The sequence below is a fragment of the Hyperolius riggenbachi genome, chromosome 7, assembly GCF_040937935.1.
Source record: "Hyperolius riggenbachi isolate aHypRig1 chromosome 7, aHypRig1.pri, whole genome shotgun sequence".
Lineage (NCBI taxonomy): Eukaryota > Metazoa > Chordata > Amphibia > Anura > Hyperoliidae > Hyperolius > Hyperolius riggenbachi.
Window position 1 is genome coordinate 255,464,966 of NC_090652.1, and position 22,193 is coordinate 255,487,158.

The 22,193-nt window shown below is 46.5% G+C and overlaps 1 protein-coding gene across 7 annotated transcripts in view; it reads right to left on the bottom strand.

The window, feature by feature from the left end:
• MYO3B (myosin IIIB) overlaps window positions 1-22,193 on the bottom strand; it is a 394,939-nt gene that overhangs the window by 313,206 nt on the left and 59,540 nt on the right. For 6 of the 7 annotated variants that reach the window (XM_068245545.1, XM_068245547.1, XM_068245546.1 and 3 more), the window contains 2 exons: window positions 18,672-18,776; window positions 6,667-6,766 (listed from right to left, as the gene is read on the bottom strand). In XM_068245545.1, coding sequence (XP_068101646.1) covers window positions 6,667-6,766; window positions 18,672-18,776 — 205 coding nt within the window. Of the gene's footprint in view, window positions 1-6,666; window positions 6,767-18,671; window positions 18,777-22,193 lie in introns of those variants that run through there. The other variant, XM_068245554.1, reaches the window with a different exon arrangement.

Consider the following 22,193-nt stretch of genomic DNA (forward strand, 5'->3'; position numbering starts at 1 on the left):
CCCTGCACAGGAAGTTCCAGCTAACCTTGTCTGGAGTGACGGTCTTCTTCTTTTTCAAGATAAAGTTTGTTCCCCCTGATCTTCGTCTGACAGTTCTAGCAAACGGCCATGAGAGCAAGTTGGCAGGCCACTTTGGTACCACCAAGACATTGGCGCTCCTTCAGAGGAACTTCTGGTGGCCGGAGATGTCCAAAGACTGTAATCAATTTGTCCTATCTTGTGCAGTATGTGCCAGATCAAAAAGTTCTAGATCTAAGCCTTGGGGTCTTCTGAACCCTTTACCGGTGCCTGAACGACCTTGGGACAAGATTTCTATGGACTTTATTGTCGAACTTCCTCCCTCTGAAGGGTTTACTACTATTTTTGTGGTCATAGATCGCTTTACAAAGATGGCCCACTTCTTGCCCATGAAAGGCACTCCTTCCGCAGCAACTACGGCACAAGTGTTCTTAAAGGAGATTGTTCGTCTTCATGGCCTTCCTTCTGAAATCATCTCTGACAGAGGAACACGATTCACCTCTAAATTCTGGAAGGAACTTTGCAGACTGCTAGGAATTAATTCCTGCCTCTCGTCTGGTCATCATCCTCAGACCAACGGCCAGACCGAGAGGACTAATCAGACTCTTGAACAGTACTTGCGTTGCTTCTCCTCTGTATCTCAAGATGATTGGTCCACACTTCTTCCTACCGCAGAGTTTGCCTACAATAATTCTTTCCATTCAGCTACAAGGACTTCTCCGTTTTTTGCCAATTATGCCTTTCACCCTGCTTACCTACCTGACTCCTATGCCGATTCCTCTGTTCCTACTGTACAAGATAGACTCACATTGCTCACGGAAAATTTCAAGAAATTACAATCTATCCTGTTAAAGTCGCAAGAAAAGGCAAAGTTCTGGGCAGATAAAAAACGCAGGGGGAGTCCTGACTTTTCTCCAGGGGACTCAGTCTGGCTTTCTACTAACAATCTTCATCTCCATTGTCCTTCAAAGAAGCTGGGACCTAAGTTCATCGGGCCATTCATCATCGAGAAAGTAGTTAATCCTGTGACTTTTAGACTGACCCTCCCAAGTTTCATGAAGGTCCATCCTGTCTTCCATATCTCTTGCCTCAAGAAGTGTGTTCCTGATAAGTTTAGCCGGTCTGTTTCCCCCCCCCCCCCCCCCGCCTCCTGTGCTACTAGATGGCCATGAAGAATTTGAGGTTGAGAGAATTCTGGACTGTAGGCGAAGGGGTGGTTCTCTTCAGTACTTGGTAAAGTGGAAGGGGTTTGGAGTAGAAGAAAATTCATGGGAACCCTCCAGTAATGTGCACGCACCTAGATTAATTAAGATGTTCCATTCCAGGTTCCCTGAAAAGCCAGTTCCAAGAGGCACCCGGAGGTCGCCTGTAGGGGGGGGGGGGGGGGCAATGTCATACTTACCGTCCTGGCTCTGTCCGGTGTTCCCGCGGGCGTGTTGTTACGCGCGCGCGGGTGCATTAAGTTTTATTGTTGCCTCTGGTGGTCTGGCGCGCACGGCATTGCGCGCGCAGCACGCAAGGTCACGCGCATGCGCACAAAGGGTCACGCGCGTGCGCATCGCGGTGTGCGTGCATGCGTGCACCGCACGGTGCGCTGCGCGCATGCGCAGGCGGAATTATTGGCGCCAAAATCATCTATTTAAACAGCTGTGCCCTTGGAGCAGTGCTGTTAGTTCTTACAGCGTTGTGCCTTGTATCCTGAGTTTATTCTGAACCACAAAGAAACGATTCTCTGAACATATTTATAACATTCGACATCCAGATGACAAAAAACATAGTATCCCTGAGCACTTTTCTCAGTGCCATGGGAGATCTCCAGATGGCATAAAATGTTTTGCCATTGATAGTGTTGATAGTGTTAAACCGCACTGGAGGGGTGGTAACACTATAAAAATCCTGTCACAGTTAGAAACACGGTGGATTTATCAGTTAGATACACTTAAACCTGGGGGTTTAAATGCTCATATAGATCTAAACTGTTTCATTAAAGATGAATAAGCTCACTATTTTATACTTTATACATACTTCCATCTATATTTTTATTATTATTTTATTTTCAGGATATAGCTGGTTCTATAACTGATTTTTAATCCTTATGTATTAATTAGTATCTTTTATGTATTGATTTTGTATTTAAGATGTATGTGTCCCTCCCTTCCTCCTGTAGTGTCGGCAACCATACGGGATGGAGGGGGGAGGGCCTGTGCAATTAACCAATGATGTTTACCTATATAAGCTCTTTGTAATGTGTATAATGTATCCCCTGATGAAGGCGTAAGGGCCGAAATCCGGATCGGGATACACATTGTTACATGCAATAAACCAAGAAATTGTCCGTAAGTGCATTCATTTTTGCGCAGCTAACCAATTGTGGGCGCAGTCTGCACTATTGGGTTGTCCCCTCTGTGTCTCCGTACTCAGGAAACAGCCGACACTAGCCTGAGCAGCTACTGGAACGCAGCGGGTGACGTCACATCCTATGGACGGAGAGGAAGACGCTCTCATTACCTTCGCGCGAGCATTGATCCGCGCTGCATCCGAGGGATTTCCTCAGGCCCCGCGATTGACCGGAGTGAGGCTAGGAGGGTCTTCCACACCTGGGGTATAGTGTCAGCATACTCCAGTGAGGTACTGTTTCATTAGATCTACGAAGGAACCGGCATTTATTCCCACTTGGGACAGAACTTTGTGGTTCGTGTCCACGGTTGTTTGAAAAGAGTTCCTTTTTCAGGATTAATGGTGGTCTGGTGGTCTGGCGCGCACGGCATTGCGCGCGCAGCACGCAAGGTCATGCGCATGCGCACAAAGGGTCACGCGCGTGCGCATCGCGGTGTGCGTGCATGCGTGCACCGCACGGTGCGCTGCGCGCATGCGCAGGCGTAATTATTGGCGCCAAAATCATCTATTTAAACAGCTGTGCCCTTGGAGCAGTGCTGTTAGTTCTTACAGCGTTGTGCCTTGTATTCTGAGTTTATTCTGATTGTTATTCCGGTATTGACCTTGGCTTGTTCCTGACTACTCCTGATCGCTGCCCGTCCTGACCTTTGGCTTGTTTCCTGATTACGTCTGATCGCAGCCTGCCCTGATCTCGGCTTGTCCTTGACCTTCCAGATCTCTGCCTGTCCTGACCCTCGGCCTGTCCACGACCCTGAGCATCTGTTACTGGCTCTCCTCAACGAGACGTCAACTGTTCTCCAACCCTCTGTGGGATCATTTCAAGCGCAACCTGGTGGGCACTAGGCAGCGAAGTAACCACTCTCTCCTCAAAGGATTGTGGTCCTGCTTCCCCCTCAAGGGGTCGTGGGTGAAGACCCGTGGTCACTTAGACTCTGCACTTGGGTGGTCCGTATCGCAGTGGGGCGGTCAACAGCATCTGTACCTCACCGCCTAACAGTCACAAACATAACGCAGTTTGCATTTCCATGTGGCCAGACTGAAATTAGACTAAGTGGTATTATTATTATTATTAGATTGCTGTATTGGCATCCTCTGTCTTGCCACCTGACACCATTTGTAGTCTTGTCCATTTAGAAATCATCAGGTCTCTTATCTGCTTTGGCTGTCAGGTGGAAGGGGGGAGGAGGGGATGCGATCGAAAAGAGAACATTCACACAGACCTTCTCTAAACTCTGCTGAAATAAATAATGCAGTTTTGATTTGGGCTCTCATTCTAACTGGGGGCATTATAAGGAGAGCAATAAGCGAGGGCACTATGATTGGTCACAGTCTGCACTCTAAAGTAGCACTAGAACGGAGTACAATATTATAAGCTACAATATAAGAGGATAGCGTAGCTAGAGTTACTATATAGCTGCCTAACTGGCAGCACTATCAGTGAGGCAGCTATAAATGGAGACACTATAACAGGCAAAATTATAAGGAGACATTATAACTGGTAGCCCTACGTGGAGAGATATAATAATTGTGGGCCATTGTAAGGATTATTATTATGGGGGCGGCACAAAATGAAGTCACTACAAGAGGGAACTATAAATGTGTTTTCCTAAAAATATTCATTTTTGCTCCAAAAGATGTGCTAGAGCTTATTTTCAAAGGACGTCTTATTTTGGGGGGAAACACTGGTAGTTTTCTTATACAAAATGTATATACTGCATGCCATGCTGAGACACAAGCAGCATGCACAGAGCCTGTGGTTTGCAGATATTGGCTCCCACTTACAAGATATTGATTCTGCTGATCATGTGGGTAAAGGCCCATACACACGTCGGATTTTAGCGAACGACCCGTCGTTTGAATGTTCCGTCGTTCGGACGTTTCCGCGTCAAATCCGACGTGTGTACAGACCATCGTTCGGGTGATAAGACTGGTTACCAGCGATCCGCCCGGCGGTCTTATCACCCGAACGCATTATAAGAGAGCAGTATAACTGGAGGCACTATAAAGTGTGTGTGCACTATAGCTGCAGGCATTACGACAGGACACTATAATAGAGGTCCTATTGCTAGGGGCACTATAAGGGAAGACAGAGGCATCATTTGGGTTGGTGTCATCCCGTGCGGAAACTCAAAGTAACCCTTCTCTTACCCCAGGAACCTGCAACTTTACCAGGATAAACAAAACTTATAATGTTTTTTTGTAGTAATGTTTCTTGTTACTGACATTTGTTGAGAAAGACTTTTGTTGGGGAGAAGTTATACTGGACACATTTACTATAGGGGCAGAGAAGAGTTAAGGCTAGGGATAGTTATGTTGGCCACACTTTGCTATACAGGGTGGAGTTCTGGCCATGCTCGCTATGAGGGGTGAGGGAGCAAGCAGTACCACACTCAGTGTTCTTCCCAGAATTTTTTTCCAGCCGGGTGGCATGAAAATGTAACCAGGTGGGGCGAGATGAGAGAATGCAGGGCCAACGCGCTGTGAGCAACTATGCTTAGAGCATAGGAGGAGGTGAGCCGAAGACAGCCGGGTGGTCATCAAAACTAGCCGGGTGGAGCACTCAGCTAAAAGAGCCTGGGGAGAACACTGTACACTAGACACACTTGCTATGGGAAGAGAGAGGAGATGGGGATTGCTATACTGGCCACACTTTGCTATATGGGGGGGGGGGGGGGGGTGAGGAGTGTGAGGGAGCAGTACCTACCACACTGTATACCCTTGATATGGGGTGGAGGAATGAGATAAAGATTATTACACAGGCCATACTTTGCTGTGTGTGTGTGTGTGTGTGTGTGTGTGTGTGTGTGTGTGTGTGTGTGTGTGTGTGTGTGTGTGTGTGGGGTGGGGGGGGCTGGCCAAGAGTGAATAGGGAATAATAAGGTGTATCATGGTGGCCTTAATGCTGGGCATTCACGGGTCGTTTTTTTTTATCAATCGAGCCGCTGATGGCTCGATTGAGAATATCCGACGTGTCCAATGACCCAGAGGATCGATTCCGCACTTAATCCCCGCGGGCGGACAATAGCGGAAAACAAATGGAAGATAAGGAAGCGCCCGCGGGGACGAGCGGGAATCGATCCAAGCGTGCACGGGGACAAGCGGGGGCGCGGCGGCTAATCGAGCCGCAAAAACGACCCGTGTATGCCCAGCATTTGACTCAGCTCAGTACAGAGCAACCAGAAGGGGGAGGACCAGGAAATACATTAGGCACTAGGGTTATTAGTTGGCCGGGGGTGTGGGGGCTGGATGAGTTATTCGTTGCCCACCAGGGGAGGGTTCTGTGTGAGAGTAGGGAGAGGGTAGGTCATAGTGAAATATTGGCAAATATTAACAACATTTCACTATATCAATTAAGTTGTACAATATCTGTAAATTTACCGATATTGTGCTACTACTATAAAAAGCTCCCTTATTGGGGGTTTTCATTTACACCCACGCCGAAATTAGCGCCCACCATTTTAAAATGTATGCCTCTGCTCTGAGGGACCATTAAGTGACAATACAATATACTCTGTACAGCACTGTGGAAGATGTTGGTGCTATATAATTACTAAATAATAATACTGTCATTTTTTTCTGTTTATGTCTGGGTTGTTGATTGGCTGGGTTGAGTTATTTCACGTTGGTGATGATATCTGCCCTTTACCTTATTAACTCAGCCCATTTCTGTTCTGGCATGCAGTTTGGAATAATATGTGTAAATCGGGCAGCCTCTTGCTCTCCATCTCCTTTTGTTTATGCTTTCATTTCAGTCAGGCTTACATCAACCGCAATAATCACAAATTAAATAGATCCGCTGGTTTGTGGACCCACAGGACCACTTCATCTCCTGCTCAGGGGGGAACAGCTCAGCTTCGGGCTATTAACACCATTTGCGGAAAATGACTCATTTCCTTTTCATATGCAAAAGATGGAAATATTGAATGGAAATGAAAGCACGACAGCCCAGGAAGAGAGGCGAGCAGATTGCTAGCGAGTTGCTGCATCAAAGGCTTGCTTGTGGCTTTTTTGTGTTTTGTTTTGCTTTTTTTTTTTAACAGCCTACAAGTAGATCGTTTTCAGCCACCCAAAACAGATTATGTGACAGGAACTCAGAGGGAGCCCCATCTGTTAAACGCCAAGTATCCAATGCTTCCCGCTGAACATTATCGCTAAAACCTGTGGCGCGTCTCCAACACTCAAATAGACGGCAAATTGGTAGGATGGCGTAAAGCTCACAGGAAACCAGTAAGTGGCAAAAGCAGCAATTACCAAAGTCAACCAGCTTGACTCCTCCTTCTGTTGTCAGAAGTATATTGTTCCCTTTCACGTCACGATGAATGATCCTGTTGTTGTGCAAGTGCTGGAGACCCTAGACATGGGAGGGGAGAAGAAAAATATAGAATAATTACTCCCCTGTTTCAAAATAATGACTCTGCTATTAGGATGCTAATGGTAAGTTTACGTTTTAGGAAGCAGGAACATCTGTCCGGCCCTATAAAGGGCTGGCGTAACCTCGCTGCCATCGCAGTGGGCATCTTGCAGCCGGGGCTAGCGGGGGTCGTGCCAGCTAAAGACGAATTACAAAACACGTCTTGGTCAGCAATTACATGATAAGCAATTAGCAGCAGGCCACAGATGGGAGATTGAGCTTGTGCCTGTGGGGTCACAGTACAAACAAAATTAGCCATGCTCATCCTGCTGGGACTTAAAGGAAACCTGAAGTGAGAGTAGTATGGAGGCTGTCATATTTACTTCCTTTTAAACAATGCAAGTTACCTGGCTGTCCTGCTGATCCTCTGCCTCTAATATTTTTAGCCATAAAAGCTGAACAAGCATCTAGATCAGTTGTTTCTGACAGACGTTTGACTGGATTTGCAACATGCTTATTTTAGGTGGGTGATTTAGATACTAGTGATGCATGAAAGATCAGCAAGACAGCTAAAGAGTACCAGTTGCCTGGCTGTCCTGCTGATCTATTAATGCATCAGTAGTGTCTGAATCACCCACCTGAAACAAGCATGTAGCAAATCCAGTCAGAAACATCTGATCTGCATGCTTGTCAGAGTCTATGGCTAAAAATATTAGAAGAAAAGGATCAGCAGGATAGCCAGGCAACTGGTATGTTAGCCTCCACATTCTTCTTACCTTAGGGGCATCAGGGTTAATCTCGGCAATAGAAATGGCCTGAACCGCCAATTTTCGGTTCGCGCGAACTTTCGCGAACCGCAATAGACTTCAATGGGGAGGCGAACTTTGAAAACTAGAAAAATTTATGCTGGCCAGAAAATTGATGGAAAAGATGTTTCAAGGGGTCTAACACCTGGAGGGGGGCATGGCGGAGTGTAATAGACGCCAAAAGTCCCGGGGAAAATTCTGGATTTGACGCAAAGTACCGTTTTAACCACTTGCCGACCGCGCACTCATACCGCACGTCGGCAAAGTGGCAGCTGCAGGACCAGCGACGCAGTTCTGCGTCGCCGGCTGCAGGCTAATTAATCAGGAAGCAGCCGCTTGCGCGAGCGGCTGCTTCCTGTCAATTCACGGCGGGGGGCTCCGTGAATAGCCTGCGGGCCGCCGATCGCGGCTCGCAGGCTAAATGTAAACACAAGCAGAAATAATCAGCTTTGTTTACATTGTACGGCGCTGCTGCGCAGCAGCGCCGTAAGGCAGATCGGCGATCCCCGGCCAATCAGCGGCCGGGGATCGCCGCCATGTGACAGGGGACAGCCTGTCACTGGCTGCACAGGACGGATAGCGTCCTGTGCAGCCCAGATCACCAAGGGGGACAGGGAGGAGGGGAATCTCGCCGCGGAGGGGGGCTTTGAGGTGCCCTCCCCCCCGCAACACCCATCAGGCAGGAGCGATCAGACCCCCCCAGCACATCAACCCCCTAGTGGGGAAAAAAGGGGGGGCGATCTGGTCGCTCTGCCTGCACCCTGATCTGTGCTGGGGGCTGTAGAGCCCACCCAGCACAGATCAGCTAAAACAGCGCTGGTCCTTAAGGGGGGGGGTAAAGGGTGGGTCCTCAAGAGGTTAAGGGCAGAAATCACATTGAATGCTAAATTGTAGGCCTAAAGTGCATTAAAACATCTTGCATGTGTATACATCAATCAGGGAGTGTAATTAGAGTACTGTTTCACACTGACACACCAAACTCACTGTGTAACGCACCGCAGACAGCTGTTTGTGTAGTGACGGCCGTGCTGTTTTCAAGCCCATATGGTCGCCGGGCTGTGGTAGCTCAATGATAGAACAACAGTGACTGTCCAGCTGATCAAATTTGGTCTGTCCACAATGAAACAACGACCTTATTATCTTTGGTGTGCCACCCCTCCCCCCCCCCCCCCAAGACACTCATATAGCCGGCGGTCATTGCTTCATTGTGATACGCAAGCCCCTTCACCGCGGCAAGGTAATGATCACGAAGGGGGAATGGGCACATGTACATGCCTTTTGTTTTGTTGTTGCAGCTGCACTGCAGGCAGAAAAATTAGGCAGGCATGTACACGCACCAATTATTATTGCAGCGGCCTTAAAAATTCAGGAATCCGCCTGGAGTCCTGGACCCTGTTGGTGGTGGCGGAGAAGGCAGTCAAGCGGCCTGCGGGCAGAGATGCTGTGTGGGGAGCGACTTAGTGCTTGGCAGACCAGGCATTCGTGGTCAGGTGGACATTGACCCAACGTTGTGAGATGACACCACCTGCCTCTCCACTTTACGGTACAGTTTGGGTATTGCCTTTTTAGAGAAATAATTGCAGCCTGGTATCTTCCACTGCGGTGTCCCAATGGCCACAAATTTACGGAAGGCCTCAGAATCCACCAGCTTGTATGGTAACAGCTGGCGAGCTAACAGTTCGCCACGCCAGCTGTCAGACACCGGGCAAGGGGGTGAATGGTAGAAATTGGCTTCTTCCACTCAAAGATTTCCTTCACGGACACCTGGCTGCTGTGGGCAGAGGAGCAGGAACCGCTCAAGGGCAGACGCAGAGTGGAGGAGGGTGGCTGCGAAGGTACAAGGGAGAAAGTGGCTGAAGATGCTGCACCTGAAGGAGGAAGAGGAGAAGGAAAGTGGCTTTTCTTTTGTGTGCTGCTTTTGCTCAGGTGCTCTTCCCATTGCAGTTTGTGCCTTTTCTCCCTGTGCCTTCGGAAGGCACTTGTCCCTACATGAGTGTTGGCCTTTCCACGGCTCAATTTTTGGAGGCAGAGAGAACAGATGGCATTGCTCCGATCTGAGGCAGACACATTAAAAAATTTCCAAACCGCTGAGCCCCCCTGGGGTGATGGCACTAGGGTGGCATCAGCAGCTGACGTTGAAGGGCATGTTGGCTGGCTGTACATAGGTGGTGATACATGGCGCCGGACACTGCCACCAGCTGTTTCTGACAACGAGCTCCCCCTGCTTCTTTCAGGAACTAGTCTCCTCCTACTCCTCTCTGACTCCCCTCTGAACTGTCCCCTTGGTCATCTTGTCTCTTAGGAACCCATGTGGGATCCGTATCATCATAATCATAATCATCATTAATGATCATAATCATCCTGCCCTGCTTCGCTTGCCTCAGACACCTCCAAAAATGCACAAACAGCAGGTACTTCTTCATCCTCCTCTTCCTCACACGTTACGTCCATAGTGTCGCCGCCTAACTCAGACATATGAGGTGGTGTAACTTGCTTAGCGCCTTCATCTGGTTGTAACAATAATGGCTGTGAATCAGTTAATTCCCCACCAATTAACTCCTACAAAGTGTCAAATGCAGCGAATGTGTGCTTGTAGTAGCGCTGGTGGCTGCGGAAGATGAGGAGTTCTGTGTTAAATAGTCAACCACATCCTGACAATCTTGGGAGTTGATGGGACGTGCCTTCTTTTCAGCACTGTACTTTGGGCCAGGGCCGCATGAAATCACATCAACACGACCTCGCACAGACCTGCCGGGTGGCCTTCCTCTGGGTCTGCCTCTACCTCTGCCTCTACATGTTTTGTCCGTTGTGTCCATATCGGGGGGATAAAGAGAAAGGTATGCACTGACTTGACTAATACAATGTGCAGTCACACAGGTGCAGTTAACAGGTATGCACGGAGTGATATATCACACTGTGTGCACTCACGTAGGTAGGTGGGTGCACTGAACACAACAGGTAGGTATATGCAGTGATGAGGTGGGTGCACTGAACACAACAGGTAGGTATATGCAGTGATGGGTATTACAATGTGCACCTGTCACACACAGACAGGTATCGGATAGGCACAGTGACACTGCGTGCGCTCAACTCACGTAGGTAGGTGGGTGCACTGTGAACAACAGGTAGGTAGTAGTATGCAGTGTGAACAACAGGTAGGTAGGTATTTGCAGTAATGGGTATTACAATGTGCACCTGTCACACACAGACAGGTATCGGACAGGCACAGTGACACTGCGTGCGCTCAACTCACGTAGGTAGGTGGGTGCACTGTGAACAACAGGTAGGTAGTAGTATGCAGTAATGGGAATTACCATGTGCACCTGTCACACACATAAAGGTAGTCACTGAATGTGCTGGGCCTGGCAGTGGCACACACACAGTATGAATTATTAAGGCTGTCTATGCAACACAAGTGTCAGTGGGACACACAGAAAAAAAATAGGTCACAAGAACAAGATTAGCTCTCAAAAGAGCTGTTGTGGGGTGTTATTTTAGCAATAAGTATCAGCAAGGAGCAAGCTAAGAAGCCTACAAGAGCCTAACTAATCTTTCTCTATGAGAGTCTGCAGCAGCAGCTGTCCCTTCTCTATTTACTGCAGGCACACGAGTGAGTAAAATGGCTGGCGATGCCTGCCTTTTATAAGGGGAGCAGTGGCTCCAGGAGGGAAAGTAGCCTGATTTGCTACAATGTGCCTGCTGACTGTGATGTAGAGGGTCAAAGTTGACCCTAATGGTGCATTATGGGGTCGAACCAAACTTCTGGTAAAGTTCGGAGTTCTCTGCGATCGCGAACGCCCGGAAGTTCGCTGGGAACCGTTTGCCGGCGAACTGTTCGGGCCATCTCTACTCAGCAATAGTGTTTGGTACGGGCACCCCCAAGGCGTGGAGCACGGGTCTTCAACTGAGCATCACGCAAGGGATGGTGGTCTGTCCAATCGGTGACGGGCTACTTTGCTGCCTGGTGCCCATCAGGTCATGAACCCTAGGACTGCCGTGAGAAAAGGTGTGGTGTGGCAGAATGACAGGACTGGCATGACAGGACTGAATGAGAGGACTGGTGCACAAGGACTGAATGACAGGCCCTAGTGGTGGTGTGGCGCCACGGCTTTCAAAGATGCAACAGCACTGTGCATTGTTTGGACAAGGTTTAAATACCCTAGCCTTCGGGCCAGTGCTGAAGTACCATCCCCTGCTTCGACCAGGAATCAGGGAGAGCAAACTATCCCTAGAATGCACAGCCACTGCAATTAATGGAGGACAGCATCCACGCCTTTCCTGGAGCTCTGCCGGAACGGTATTTGTGGACCTCGTGGATCCCCCGTTGGATGCTGGTAGCGGTAAGTATGACGTTGTTCCCTACCCCAAGGGGCAACCTTTTGGGGCCCTTCTAGAACTGGTTTCTCCCAAAAAAAACGCTCTATGAAGGCTTCCAAATAGTCTTGTAGCCTGAACATCCTTATACGGTATCCATGCATTCTTTTTGGGCCCAAATTCCCTCTATTGAACAGTACCAGCTTTACGTCTGGAACCCAAGATCTTCTCAACTTCAGATTCCTCCTCTCCATCAACCAGCATTGTTGAAGGTGGTTCCAAAGAACAACCATGAAAACAGTTTGGAGTCACCTTCTTGAAACAAGACACATGAAACACAGGAGGAACTCAGAGATATGCTTGTAGCTTTTCTAGTTTGAAAGCCACCGGATTGATCTTCTGGCAGATAAGGAAAGGGCTAATAAATTTGGGACAAAGTGAAAGGATGGTCTCTCCTGGTGGATAAAAGATTCCCAATCAAACATGTTAGATAATGCAATGGTGTTTGGAGTTCTTTGAACCAGGTCGATAGGAGATATGAAAATAGAAACTGGAAAAGAATAGAACACATCTAGCTTGGTAGGGTCTCAGTCTTTTTGCAGTACGAAGATACTCCAAATTCTTATGGTCTCTAAAAATCGTCCCTGGATTCTGAGCTCCAGCAAGTATAGCCATTCATCTAAAGAGGCTTTAATGGCCAGTAATTCTTGATCCCTGTTATATAATTCCTTTCTGCCGACGAGAGTTTGTGAAAGAAGAAGGCCATGAGATGCAGTAGAAACTGAGTGCTGAGAAAGATTTGCCCAAACAGCTTTTTCGTAAGCGTCTACCTCCATGGCAAAGGGCAAAGTAGAATCAGCATGCTTAAGAGCTGGAGCTGACACAGAAATGCTTTCTTCAGCTTATCAAATGCTAAATGAGTCTCCGTAGTCCATGTGAATGGCTGACCTTTCTTGGTAAACTGAGTAAGGGGCACTACAATTGATGAGAATCCCTTGCAGAACTTTTGATAAAAATTGGCAAAGCCAATGAAACGCTGAACCCTATTTTTGTGCATGGGGCCTGACCAATCTAAATCTGCTGACACCTTTTGGGGATCCATGGCCAGCCCCTCTGTGGGGAGATACAGAATCAAAGGAACTGAATCTTCTCCTTTTCAAACTCACATTTCTTGTCTTTAGCGTACAATACATGGGTTCTGAGTCAGCCGAGCACCTTCCTGACATGACTTTTATATTCACAAAGTCTCAGTGAAAAAAATTAAATATCATCCAGATAGACCACCATGAAGTCGCCCAGAAAGTCTTGGAAGATCTCATTCACAAAGTGTTGAAACGTAGGTGGAGAATTGCAGAGGCCAAAAGGCATCACTCTGTATTCAAAATGGTTTTCCACACATCTTTCTCTCTGATGCAGATGAGATTGTAGGCCCTCCACAAATCTAGCTTGGAAAAATCTTTGCTGTTCCCAGCCTTTGAAAAAAATCTGGGACCAAGGGAAGTGGATAATGGTTCTTGATGGTGACCTTATTAAACCTGGTTCTCCTAAAAAAAAAGGACAAATTAGCCTTGCATCATCTTGGATATTCCTTCTCAGACAGTTGGAGTTTAGCAGCACCCATCTTCATGAGCTCAGGCTCACTCTCTGTTCCATTGGCAAAAGATGGGGTAGTGGAAGCAGGTGGACAGATTAAGTTGTCGTGGAGACATATTCCCCTTCTCTCCCGAGCCCTCTCCTGGAAACGTCAATTGATTTGAATTACCAATTGCATAAGATCTTTTAGGTCTTCTGGAACCTCTGTACTGGTTAACTCATCCTTATGGCCCTCTGAGAGACCCTTCCTGAAATGATCTTTAAGAGCAGGTTCATTCCAAAGAGTATCATCGCTCCAGCAATAACTCGGAAACATACTCCTCCACCCGTCTTTCCCTTTGACGAAGTGATTTCAGAGCTGGTTCTGCGGATGGGGTACATCCTAGATCGTCATAGAGTTCTGCCATGGCCGTGAAGAAAGCAGATACCGATTGAAGTGACAACTGATTCTGATCTCACAGTGGAAGAGCTCAAGCCTGGAGTTCTGCTTGCAAGAGAGAAAGCACCATATCTACTCACTAGTGCAGGACCGATGCTAGCTACAAGTGAAGCAAGTGGTGGCCTGAAGCCTCACCCTCTGCGGCCCCCCATCTGCCCTGAGTTGCAAGTTGCCCTGAATCTCCTTTGCTGCTCCTCCCTAGTCCCAGCTTTTGATTGTGCCAGTACAAGACACTGGCACTAGGAGGAAGCAGCGAGGAAGAGAGGAGAATGCTCATTATGGAGGTACCCGCGCTAAGAGTAACCACGGTGACTGGGCACTAAGCAACAGGAGAGCAGTAAGATATGGCACTGGATCGGGGACATGTGAGCTACAACTCGCAACTCAATGGGACAAGAGATGGTACAGAGGGGGGGGGGAGCAAAAAAGGCACAGGGGGACATGAGGTGACCCAGAGGTGGTCAAAAAAGACACAGTGAGAACAGAGGTGACACAGAGGATTACAAAAGAGACACAGGGGGAACAGATGTGACATAGAGGGGGACACAAGAGGCTCAGGAGAAATAGAGGGGGACAAAGGAGGCATAGGGGGGAACAGAGGTGACACAGGGGACAAAACCGCACAGCGGGACATGAGGTGACACAGAAGGGAACAAAAGAAACACATGGGGTAACAGTGCAACCCAGGGGAACAAAAGAGACATAGGAGGAACAGAGATGACACAGGGGAACAAAGGAGGCACAGGAGGAACAGAAGTGACACAGAGGGGGAAAAAAGAAGCACAGGTGACAGTGCTCTAACTTAAAGTGTACCCGAGCCAAAGTACATAAAGAGATAATTACCTAAAGAGACAAAGCCTCAGGATCCTATTGAGGATTCCATCTGTGCTCAGCTGTTCCCCCTTGCTAAGCGGGGCCCGTGAAAAGTAATTGTCCAAGCCATTGTGCGGAATATAATCGGGGCCCGCGCACCTCCTCTGTCATCAGTGCAGTTGCACAGTAAGCCAGAGCCATTTGTGCACTCTTGAATGTCCTAAATTTGCAGAGATCACCAGAGAATCGGTCTGGAAGAGGCACACTAGGCTCAGGAATCGGGACTACCTCCTGAGTTGATGGAAAGACAAGGGCAGGGATGGATATAGAAGCTGCCTCAGAGTAAGTGGACATAACTCAAATACGCTCCTCCAACAGCAGGCTCTGCTGCTGCTGAATCTAAACTGTGCAGGTGGTAAAGGAGAAGAGTGGATAACAGTGCATGAGTTGATGGAGAAGTGAAGTGGAGAATGGTGTGCAGGCAGCAATGGAGAAGAGTGGAGAACAGAGTGCAGGAGTTGATGGAGAAGAGTGGAGAATGGTGTGCAGGCAGTATTGGAGAAGAGTGGAGAAGGAGTGCAGGAGTCAATGGCGCTGGTGCATGGTAGTCCACTATAGCTGACCTTTTGGCATTTTTTTTTCAGAATGAAGCAACAAAACATGCAGAACTCTGGTCATCCCTATTACTGATATGTGGAATCACTCACTGCTGCCTACATGTCTGACAAGCTTCTAACATTTTAAACTCACATAGTCAGTCAATAGGCCACCGTGTCACTGTCCATTATTTTCTGTAAATGTCATTGTTCTTTAGCCCAATGGTTCTCACATGTCAGACTACAGGCCCCAAGGGCACTTAGAGATATGTCAGGGGCTAACTCTACAGCCCTTTCCAGTATAACTGGCTTGCGACCTTGGTTTCAGGATCAGTGAGTGATCCTAGAGACGCCCTATTAATTCACAGACTTTGTGGCAACACTAAGTTTATGCAACTGGAAGCCATGTTTAAGCTGGTGTAACTTTCTAGACCTCTCACTATAAGTTTCCAGGATAATGGTGGGCAGCGCTCGGTGCTAGAGACATTTCTACAGTAGTGACCCCAGCAGTGGGCCTTTGGGGCTAATTGATGAAGTTTTATGTTGGCTCATTGTGCAGAGTGATAGGCGTAAGGGGGACATCTACCAGGTGCCAAGAAGCTGGCATTCCTATGAACTTGTATTACTGGGCCTACCTAACCATCCCAAAATCACATGATGATGTATCTTGTACCCTGTTTGCCTTGTACAGCTTTGTCCTATGTTGTATAACCTTGTTACGTCTGGCATCCTTTGTATCATGGTATGTATTTCTTGTCCAGCGCTTTATAATATCTTAGCGCTTTAAAAATAAAATAAATAATAATAATACTCTAGGATGCAGAGATGGGTTCTCCTGGAGAACTAAAAGACAATGAAAATAACCAGGTACAGTATTAGCAGACAGAGTAGATCTGTTTGTATAGAATCAGTAAATACATAAATATCACAGAAACCAATCAAATAAATACATAGGGGATATACCTGAGCTAGGAGATGGCTCTTAGGCCCGGTTCACATTAGCGGTCGCCGTCCGGAATCGCCGTGCCGGAGCCGGACCGCATGCAGAACGGACGGAACGGACGACCGGCATAGCAATGAAAGCCTATGCGTCCGTTCACATGCGTCCCTTTCGTCCGGACCGGATCCGGCATAAGACCCAACATGCGCTATTTTTTGGTCCGGCTCCTCCGGCAGCCATATCCGGAGCGGAGCCGGACTGCACCATCCGGCCAATACAAACCAATGAGAACCGGAGAGCGTACAACACACTGGCTAAAAATCCGGATGTTCTACCCCACTTCCTATGCGTATTGTAGCGGCGATTTTGGATGGGGACACATGGGCAAGCATTTTGGAGTGGAGCAGCAGTGACTTTAAACGTGCTGGAGATGTTGGCAGTATGTCGGAGGTGGAGGTGAGTGCTAAACAGCGGAGGGCCTGATTCCACAGGTCCACCTTCTGCTGACCTCCCAGACCCCAACATTTTTATTCGGTTTCTACTATCTTTTGCCAAACGGATCCGGATCGCATCCTGATGAACACCTGATGCAACCTGACCGGATCCGGATCAGAACCGTACGGTTCCGATCCGGATCCGGTCAGGTCATCCGGTCCGTTTGGCAGGGAACCGCAAGTGTGAACCGGCCCTTAATGAGTCGTCAAGCCCAGAAATGTAAAGTAAACAATAAAATATACATACCTGGGGCTTTCTCTAGCTCCATTCAGGCTCATCGGTCCTTTACTGTCCTCTGAAATTTCTCCTGGTAATTTGAACAGTTGGGGAAAGTAAGCATGCCTGGCTCAGCCTTGTGCACGCCCCTTATGGCATTCCTGTTTCCGGGAGCGTTCTGCGCCTCCACAGTAGTGTGCAGGCATAGAGCATTCCTGGCTGCGGGAGCATGAAGGGGAGGCACATGAGGACAGACCGCACCTACTCCAACTGGCCCCATTACTGGGCCAAAATGCGGAGAATCCAGGAGGCAGAAGAGGACTGCGAGGGACCGATGAGCCTGAATGGGGCTGCAGGAAGCCCCAGGTAAGTATATTGTTTTAATAACGTTACATCTCAGGTACACTTTAAAGGAAACTTGAAGAAAAAGACATGTGGAGGATGACAGGTTTCTTTCCTTTTAAACAATGCATATTGCCTGGCTGTCCTGCTGATCCTTTGCCTCTATTACTTTTAGTCATAGACCCTGAACAAGCATGCACGTCACTGGAAAACTATGCAGACTCCCCCTGTGGTTGAGTGGCTTAGGGAGATCCAACACATCAAACTAATGGAAAACTTGACCCAAACTGCACAAACGAGATGAACAGTTTAGCTGGGCTCCGTGGCACGAGTATGAGGAATCTGATGAGTTTAAACACTTGACGGCTTAGGCTCTTGGCCTTTGGTAGTAATATGTGTTTTCCCCTGATGTGAGTACTAAGAAACTAAAGTGCACAGCACCATGGAGGGGACTTATGTTCCTCCTGTGCATTGGTAGCTTCTGTGCCGACTCGTCTGGACACCATTTTCAGGTCTCTCCATTCATTTTCTCTCTCTTTCTTCTACAATCTGCTGTCCTTCTCTTATTTATTTCCCTCTGTAGGTAAGGTATTTGATCAGCTGATTATCTAGGGTGCTTGTAGTACCTAAAGTTTGCCCCTGACTAGGACCTTTCTATATGTTCCCAGATATTGTACTGGAACAATCTTTATGGGGTATGTCTCAGGGAAATGATCCCTCTGGGCCCTGGGTCCCCCCCTCTATCACTATTTTCATGGTCATCCGTCTGGTCATTTGATTGAAGGATTAGTTTTATCTCCCATTACCTAAGCATATTGATTTTACTTATTAAGATGTAGATTGAAATCTTCTATGGCATTTACCATAGATGTAATATTGGTCTCGGCGTTCTGAGGAACTGCTTTCTTCCCTATAATCCGAATTTCTTTCAGGTACAGACGTTCCTCCATGGCGCTGGTTGGCCGTGTAATCTGTATATTTTCTCTCTCTTTCATATGAGACTTTTGTATTATATGTTGGATGATACTGTAAACAGCTGTCTACTTCTGGTAATTTAAAAACTGGTAAAAAACAAAGAATCAAAAAAAAACTAGTAAAAAACAAAACAAAAAACAAGCATGTAGATCAAATGTTCTGATTCAAGTCTGACTGGATTAGCTGCATGCTTGTTTTAGGTATGTGATTCAGACACTACTGCAGCCAGAATGATCAGCTGGACTGACAGGCAGCTGCCATTGTTTAAAAGGAAATAAATAAGGCAGCATCCATATACCTCTCTCCTTTGAAAAAAACCCTACTAAACAATCACCCACCACCCCTTGCAGCAGAGGTACTGCGCTTTCCATCTTACCAGTAAGGCTCCATAAAGAATATAAGAGATGATGGCCTCATCCAGTCGTTGTCCACACTTCAGTATGCTTTTCACCAGATCTGTGACAGATCCCCCGTTACAAAGCTACAGGGCAAAAACACACCATATTGCACTTTAATTTGTGTTAATGATAATTTGTTTTTAGACAGCAATAGACTACACAAAAACAGTAACTATATCACGTCAAATGAATGTGGCCCGCAATAATTTAATAATTTACTGTGCATCGTTCAACCATTCGGCGCAATTTACACAAGAAAATGCTGTATGTGAGAGTGATGCAGAGAAAGCCTTTTCTCCGCCCACAGCACAAACAGAGCCACTTGAGGTATGCTAAAGCACATTTGGACAAGCCATCTTAATTTTTGAATAAGGTGCTGTTGACTGATGAAACTAAAATGTCGTTTTTTGGGCATAACAAGGGGCGTTATGCATGGAGGAAAAAGAACACAGCATTCCATGAAAAACACCTGCTACCTACAGTAAAATATGGTGGTAGTTCCATCATGCTTTGGGGCTGTGTAACCAGTGCAGGGACTGGGATTTCTGTCAAAGTTGAGGGATGCATGGATTCCACTCCGTATCAGCAGATTCTGGAGACCAATGTCCAGGAATCAGTGATAAAGCTGAAGCTGCGCCAGGGCTGGATCTTTAAACAAGACAACGACCCTAAACACTGCTCAAAATCCACCAAGGCATTCATGCAGAGGAACAAGTACAACGTTCTGGAATGGCCATCTCAGTCCCCAGACCTGAATATAATTGAAAATCTGTGGTGTGAGTTAAAGAGAGCTGTCCATGCTCGGAGGCCATCAAACCTGAATGAACTAGAGATGTTTTGTAAAGAGGGATGGTCCAAATTACCTTCAACCAGAATCCAGACTCTCATTGGAACCTACAGGAAGCGTTTAGGGGCTGTAATTTCTGCAAAAGGAGGATCTACTGAATATTGATTTCATTTCTTTTTTGTGGTGCCCAAATTTATGCACCTGCCTAATTTTGTTTAAACAATTATTGCACACTTTCTGTAAATCCAATACATTTAATTTCACTTCTGAAATATCACTGTGTGTGTCTCATATATGATATATTTAACTGACATTTTTTATCGTAACAACCAACGATTTATACAGGAAAATCATGACAATTAACAAGGTTGCCCAAACTTTCGCATCCCACTGTATGTGGCTTAGCAGCGTGCTTGAGGGGACTGAAGTGTCAGAATAGGTAACACTTTGGTTTGGAGTAGCCTGGCACCGTGGTGGTCCAGATCTGGCAGCAGCTTTTCTATTATGTATATTACAAGGCACAGCCTGGGGCTGAAAGTGATCAACATTTCAGACATACTCTTTGATCTGAAGGGGATAACACCATGCCACCATGATTATATCTGGCAGTGCCGTCGCTAGCGGCAGCCATTATGCTCCTTGTCCCACATCGGAGCTGGAAGGGAATAATCCACTGTCGGACTATGTCTATATGACTATATGGATCTAGGGCTCTGTATGGCAGTTTTCATAACATAACATTCACTGATAACTAATTACAGGCCATAATACTCTTGCATGGCAGATAAACACTTCCAAGTGTCCAATCAGACAGGATGGAAAGTGTAAAACAATAATCAGGGGCGGGGCAAGAGCATTGGCAGATTGATGGCCTATGGCTTTGCAATTGCACAGCATCAAACAGTGCAGTTCGGCCCATTTTTTTTCCCTGCTGGGATCTATTTGAAATTGATGTGCAGTGTATGGTAGGAATCAATTCTTTCTAAATTGATTATTTTCAGAAAGGAATCGATTGTTTTGGAAAACTGGGTGGAAATCTGTAAGTGTATGGCCAGCTTTAGATTTTTAGACTTTAAAAAACAAATAAGACAGTGGGATTCCAGGAAAGTGCTATTTAGGATTGGGCCTATACATACAATTGCTTATCTCAACAGCTTGTTGTCGCTTCAAGTTTGCTTCAAGTCTAGTTCCTTCCTAGTTTCTGTAGCCTTAACTTACTGAAGCAGAGCGTATTAGTAAGTATAACTCTCTTCAACTACCATCTATCAACGTAAATGACTGCTTTATGAAAAATAAGTGCAGTGTCATAGATGCCTGCAATGAGGATGCATGTGAGGCTCAGTGTCTGTCAGTGATCACCACGACAGCTTATTATATCCATAGATAATGCCATCCTCAGCAGCGTATTAAATCAATGCTTATTAATTAACAAGCCCGTCCGTAGGAAAACCCACCACATGCATGTAAAATGCCATTATTTACCCTTGTGTACAATAAAACACAGGGCTCCAATCAATGAGTCCATATCCATAACCAGACATTCATTCCTTAAAGGGGAACTTCAGCCCAAACATACTGTCATTAAATCACAGTACATTAGTTATGTTAATTAAAATAGATAGGTAATATAATCTCTTACCCACCCTGTTTTAAAAGAACAGGCAAATGTTTGTGATTTCATAGGGGCAGCCATCTTTTTGGTTGAAAGGAGGTAACAGGGAGCATGAGAAACAGGGCCAGATTTATCAAGAGTGTCTGAGACAAAATATTAGTAGGTTTTTAGAAATCCATGCAGAACTGTCTCAGGCATCTTAAGAAATCATTAGATAGTGCAGATAAATTCTACAACTGTTGTTAAATAGGAGGAGCTAAAGGTCTCTCAGACAGTGCAGTGTGTGAGGGGAATTGCTGTTGCTGAGGTAACCAACACACCTGCTGTATTGATAGCAGCAGGCTCTGAGGTGGAATTCAGGAGGTGGGAGAAACACATCACAAATCATGTATAGCCTGCACTATGCAATCATGTCTAGCCTGCAGTTCTACATCTGTAGAACTGCTTTCAAGCACTTTTTAATCTGCGCCAGTTTAGAGATGGATTTGCATTTCAAATCAAATCAAATCAAAGATAGCTTTATTGGCATGACCAAGATTCCTCTAAACTGTAGTGCAGCTCTAGAAATCCACGCTAAACTGCCACTATTACTAGGATTTAAGAAGGTTCTTATTATCATGCAGAACTGTTCTCCCTGCTGGTTAGAACAGATTAAGAAGAAAAAACTGTCGGTAATGCGTTGATAGATCTCCCCCAGAGTTCCAACTGTCCTGTGTTGTGATCACCTCTTCCAGCTGCGCACGCTAGGCTTCAAATCTCAAATTCAAAACAAAAACAAAAAAAATGGGCAACAAAACAGCAGAAGGAGAAAGTAAACATCAGAATTCCCATCATGCTTTGCACAGCATCAGGGGAAAAATAAAGAAATACCAAGCCTTTTCAGTGCTGCTGAGTAGATTTTTAGCCTGGAGGTTCACTTTAAAGCTTGTGTACACATTTACGAGAACATATGATATTCACCGACCACATGTATTAATACAAATCCTTTATTAACAAAAGCAGGTTTCTCACCAAACAATGACAATAAAACCTTCATAAATACAACCTTTTTGCTTGATACATGGTGGAGTGCTGTATTGCGTAAGTATATGTACGCCGTCA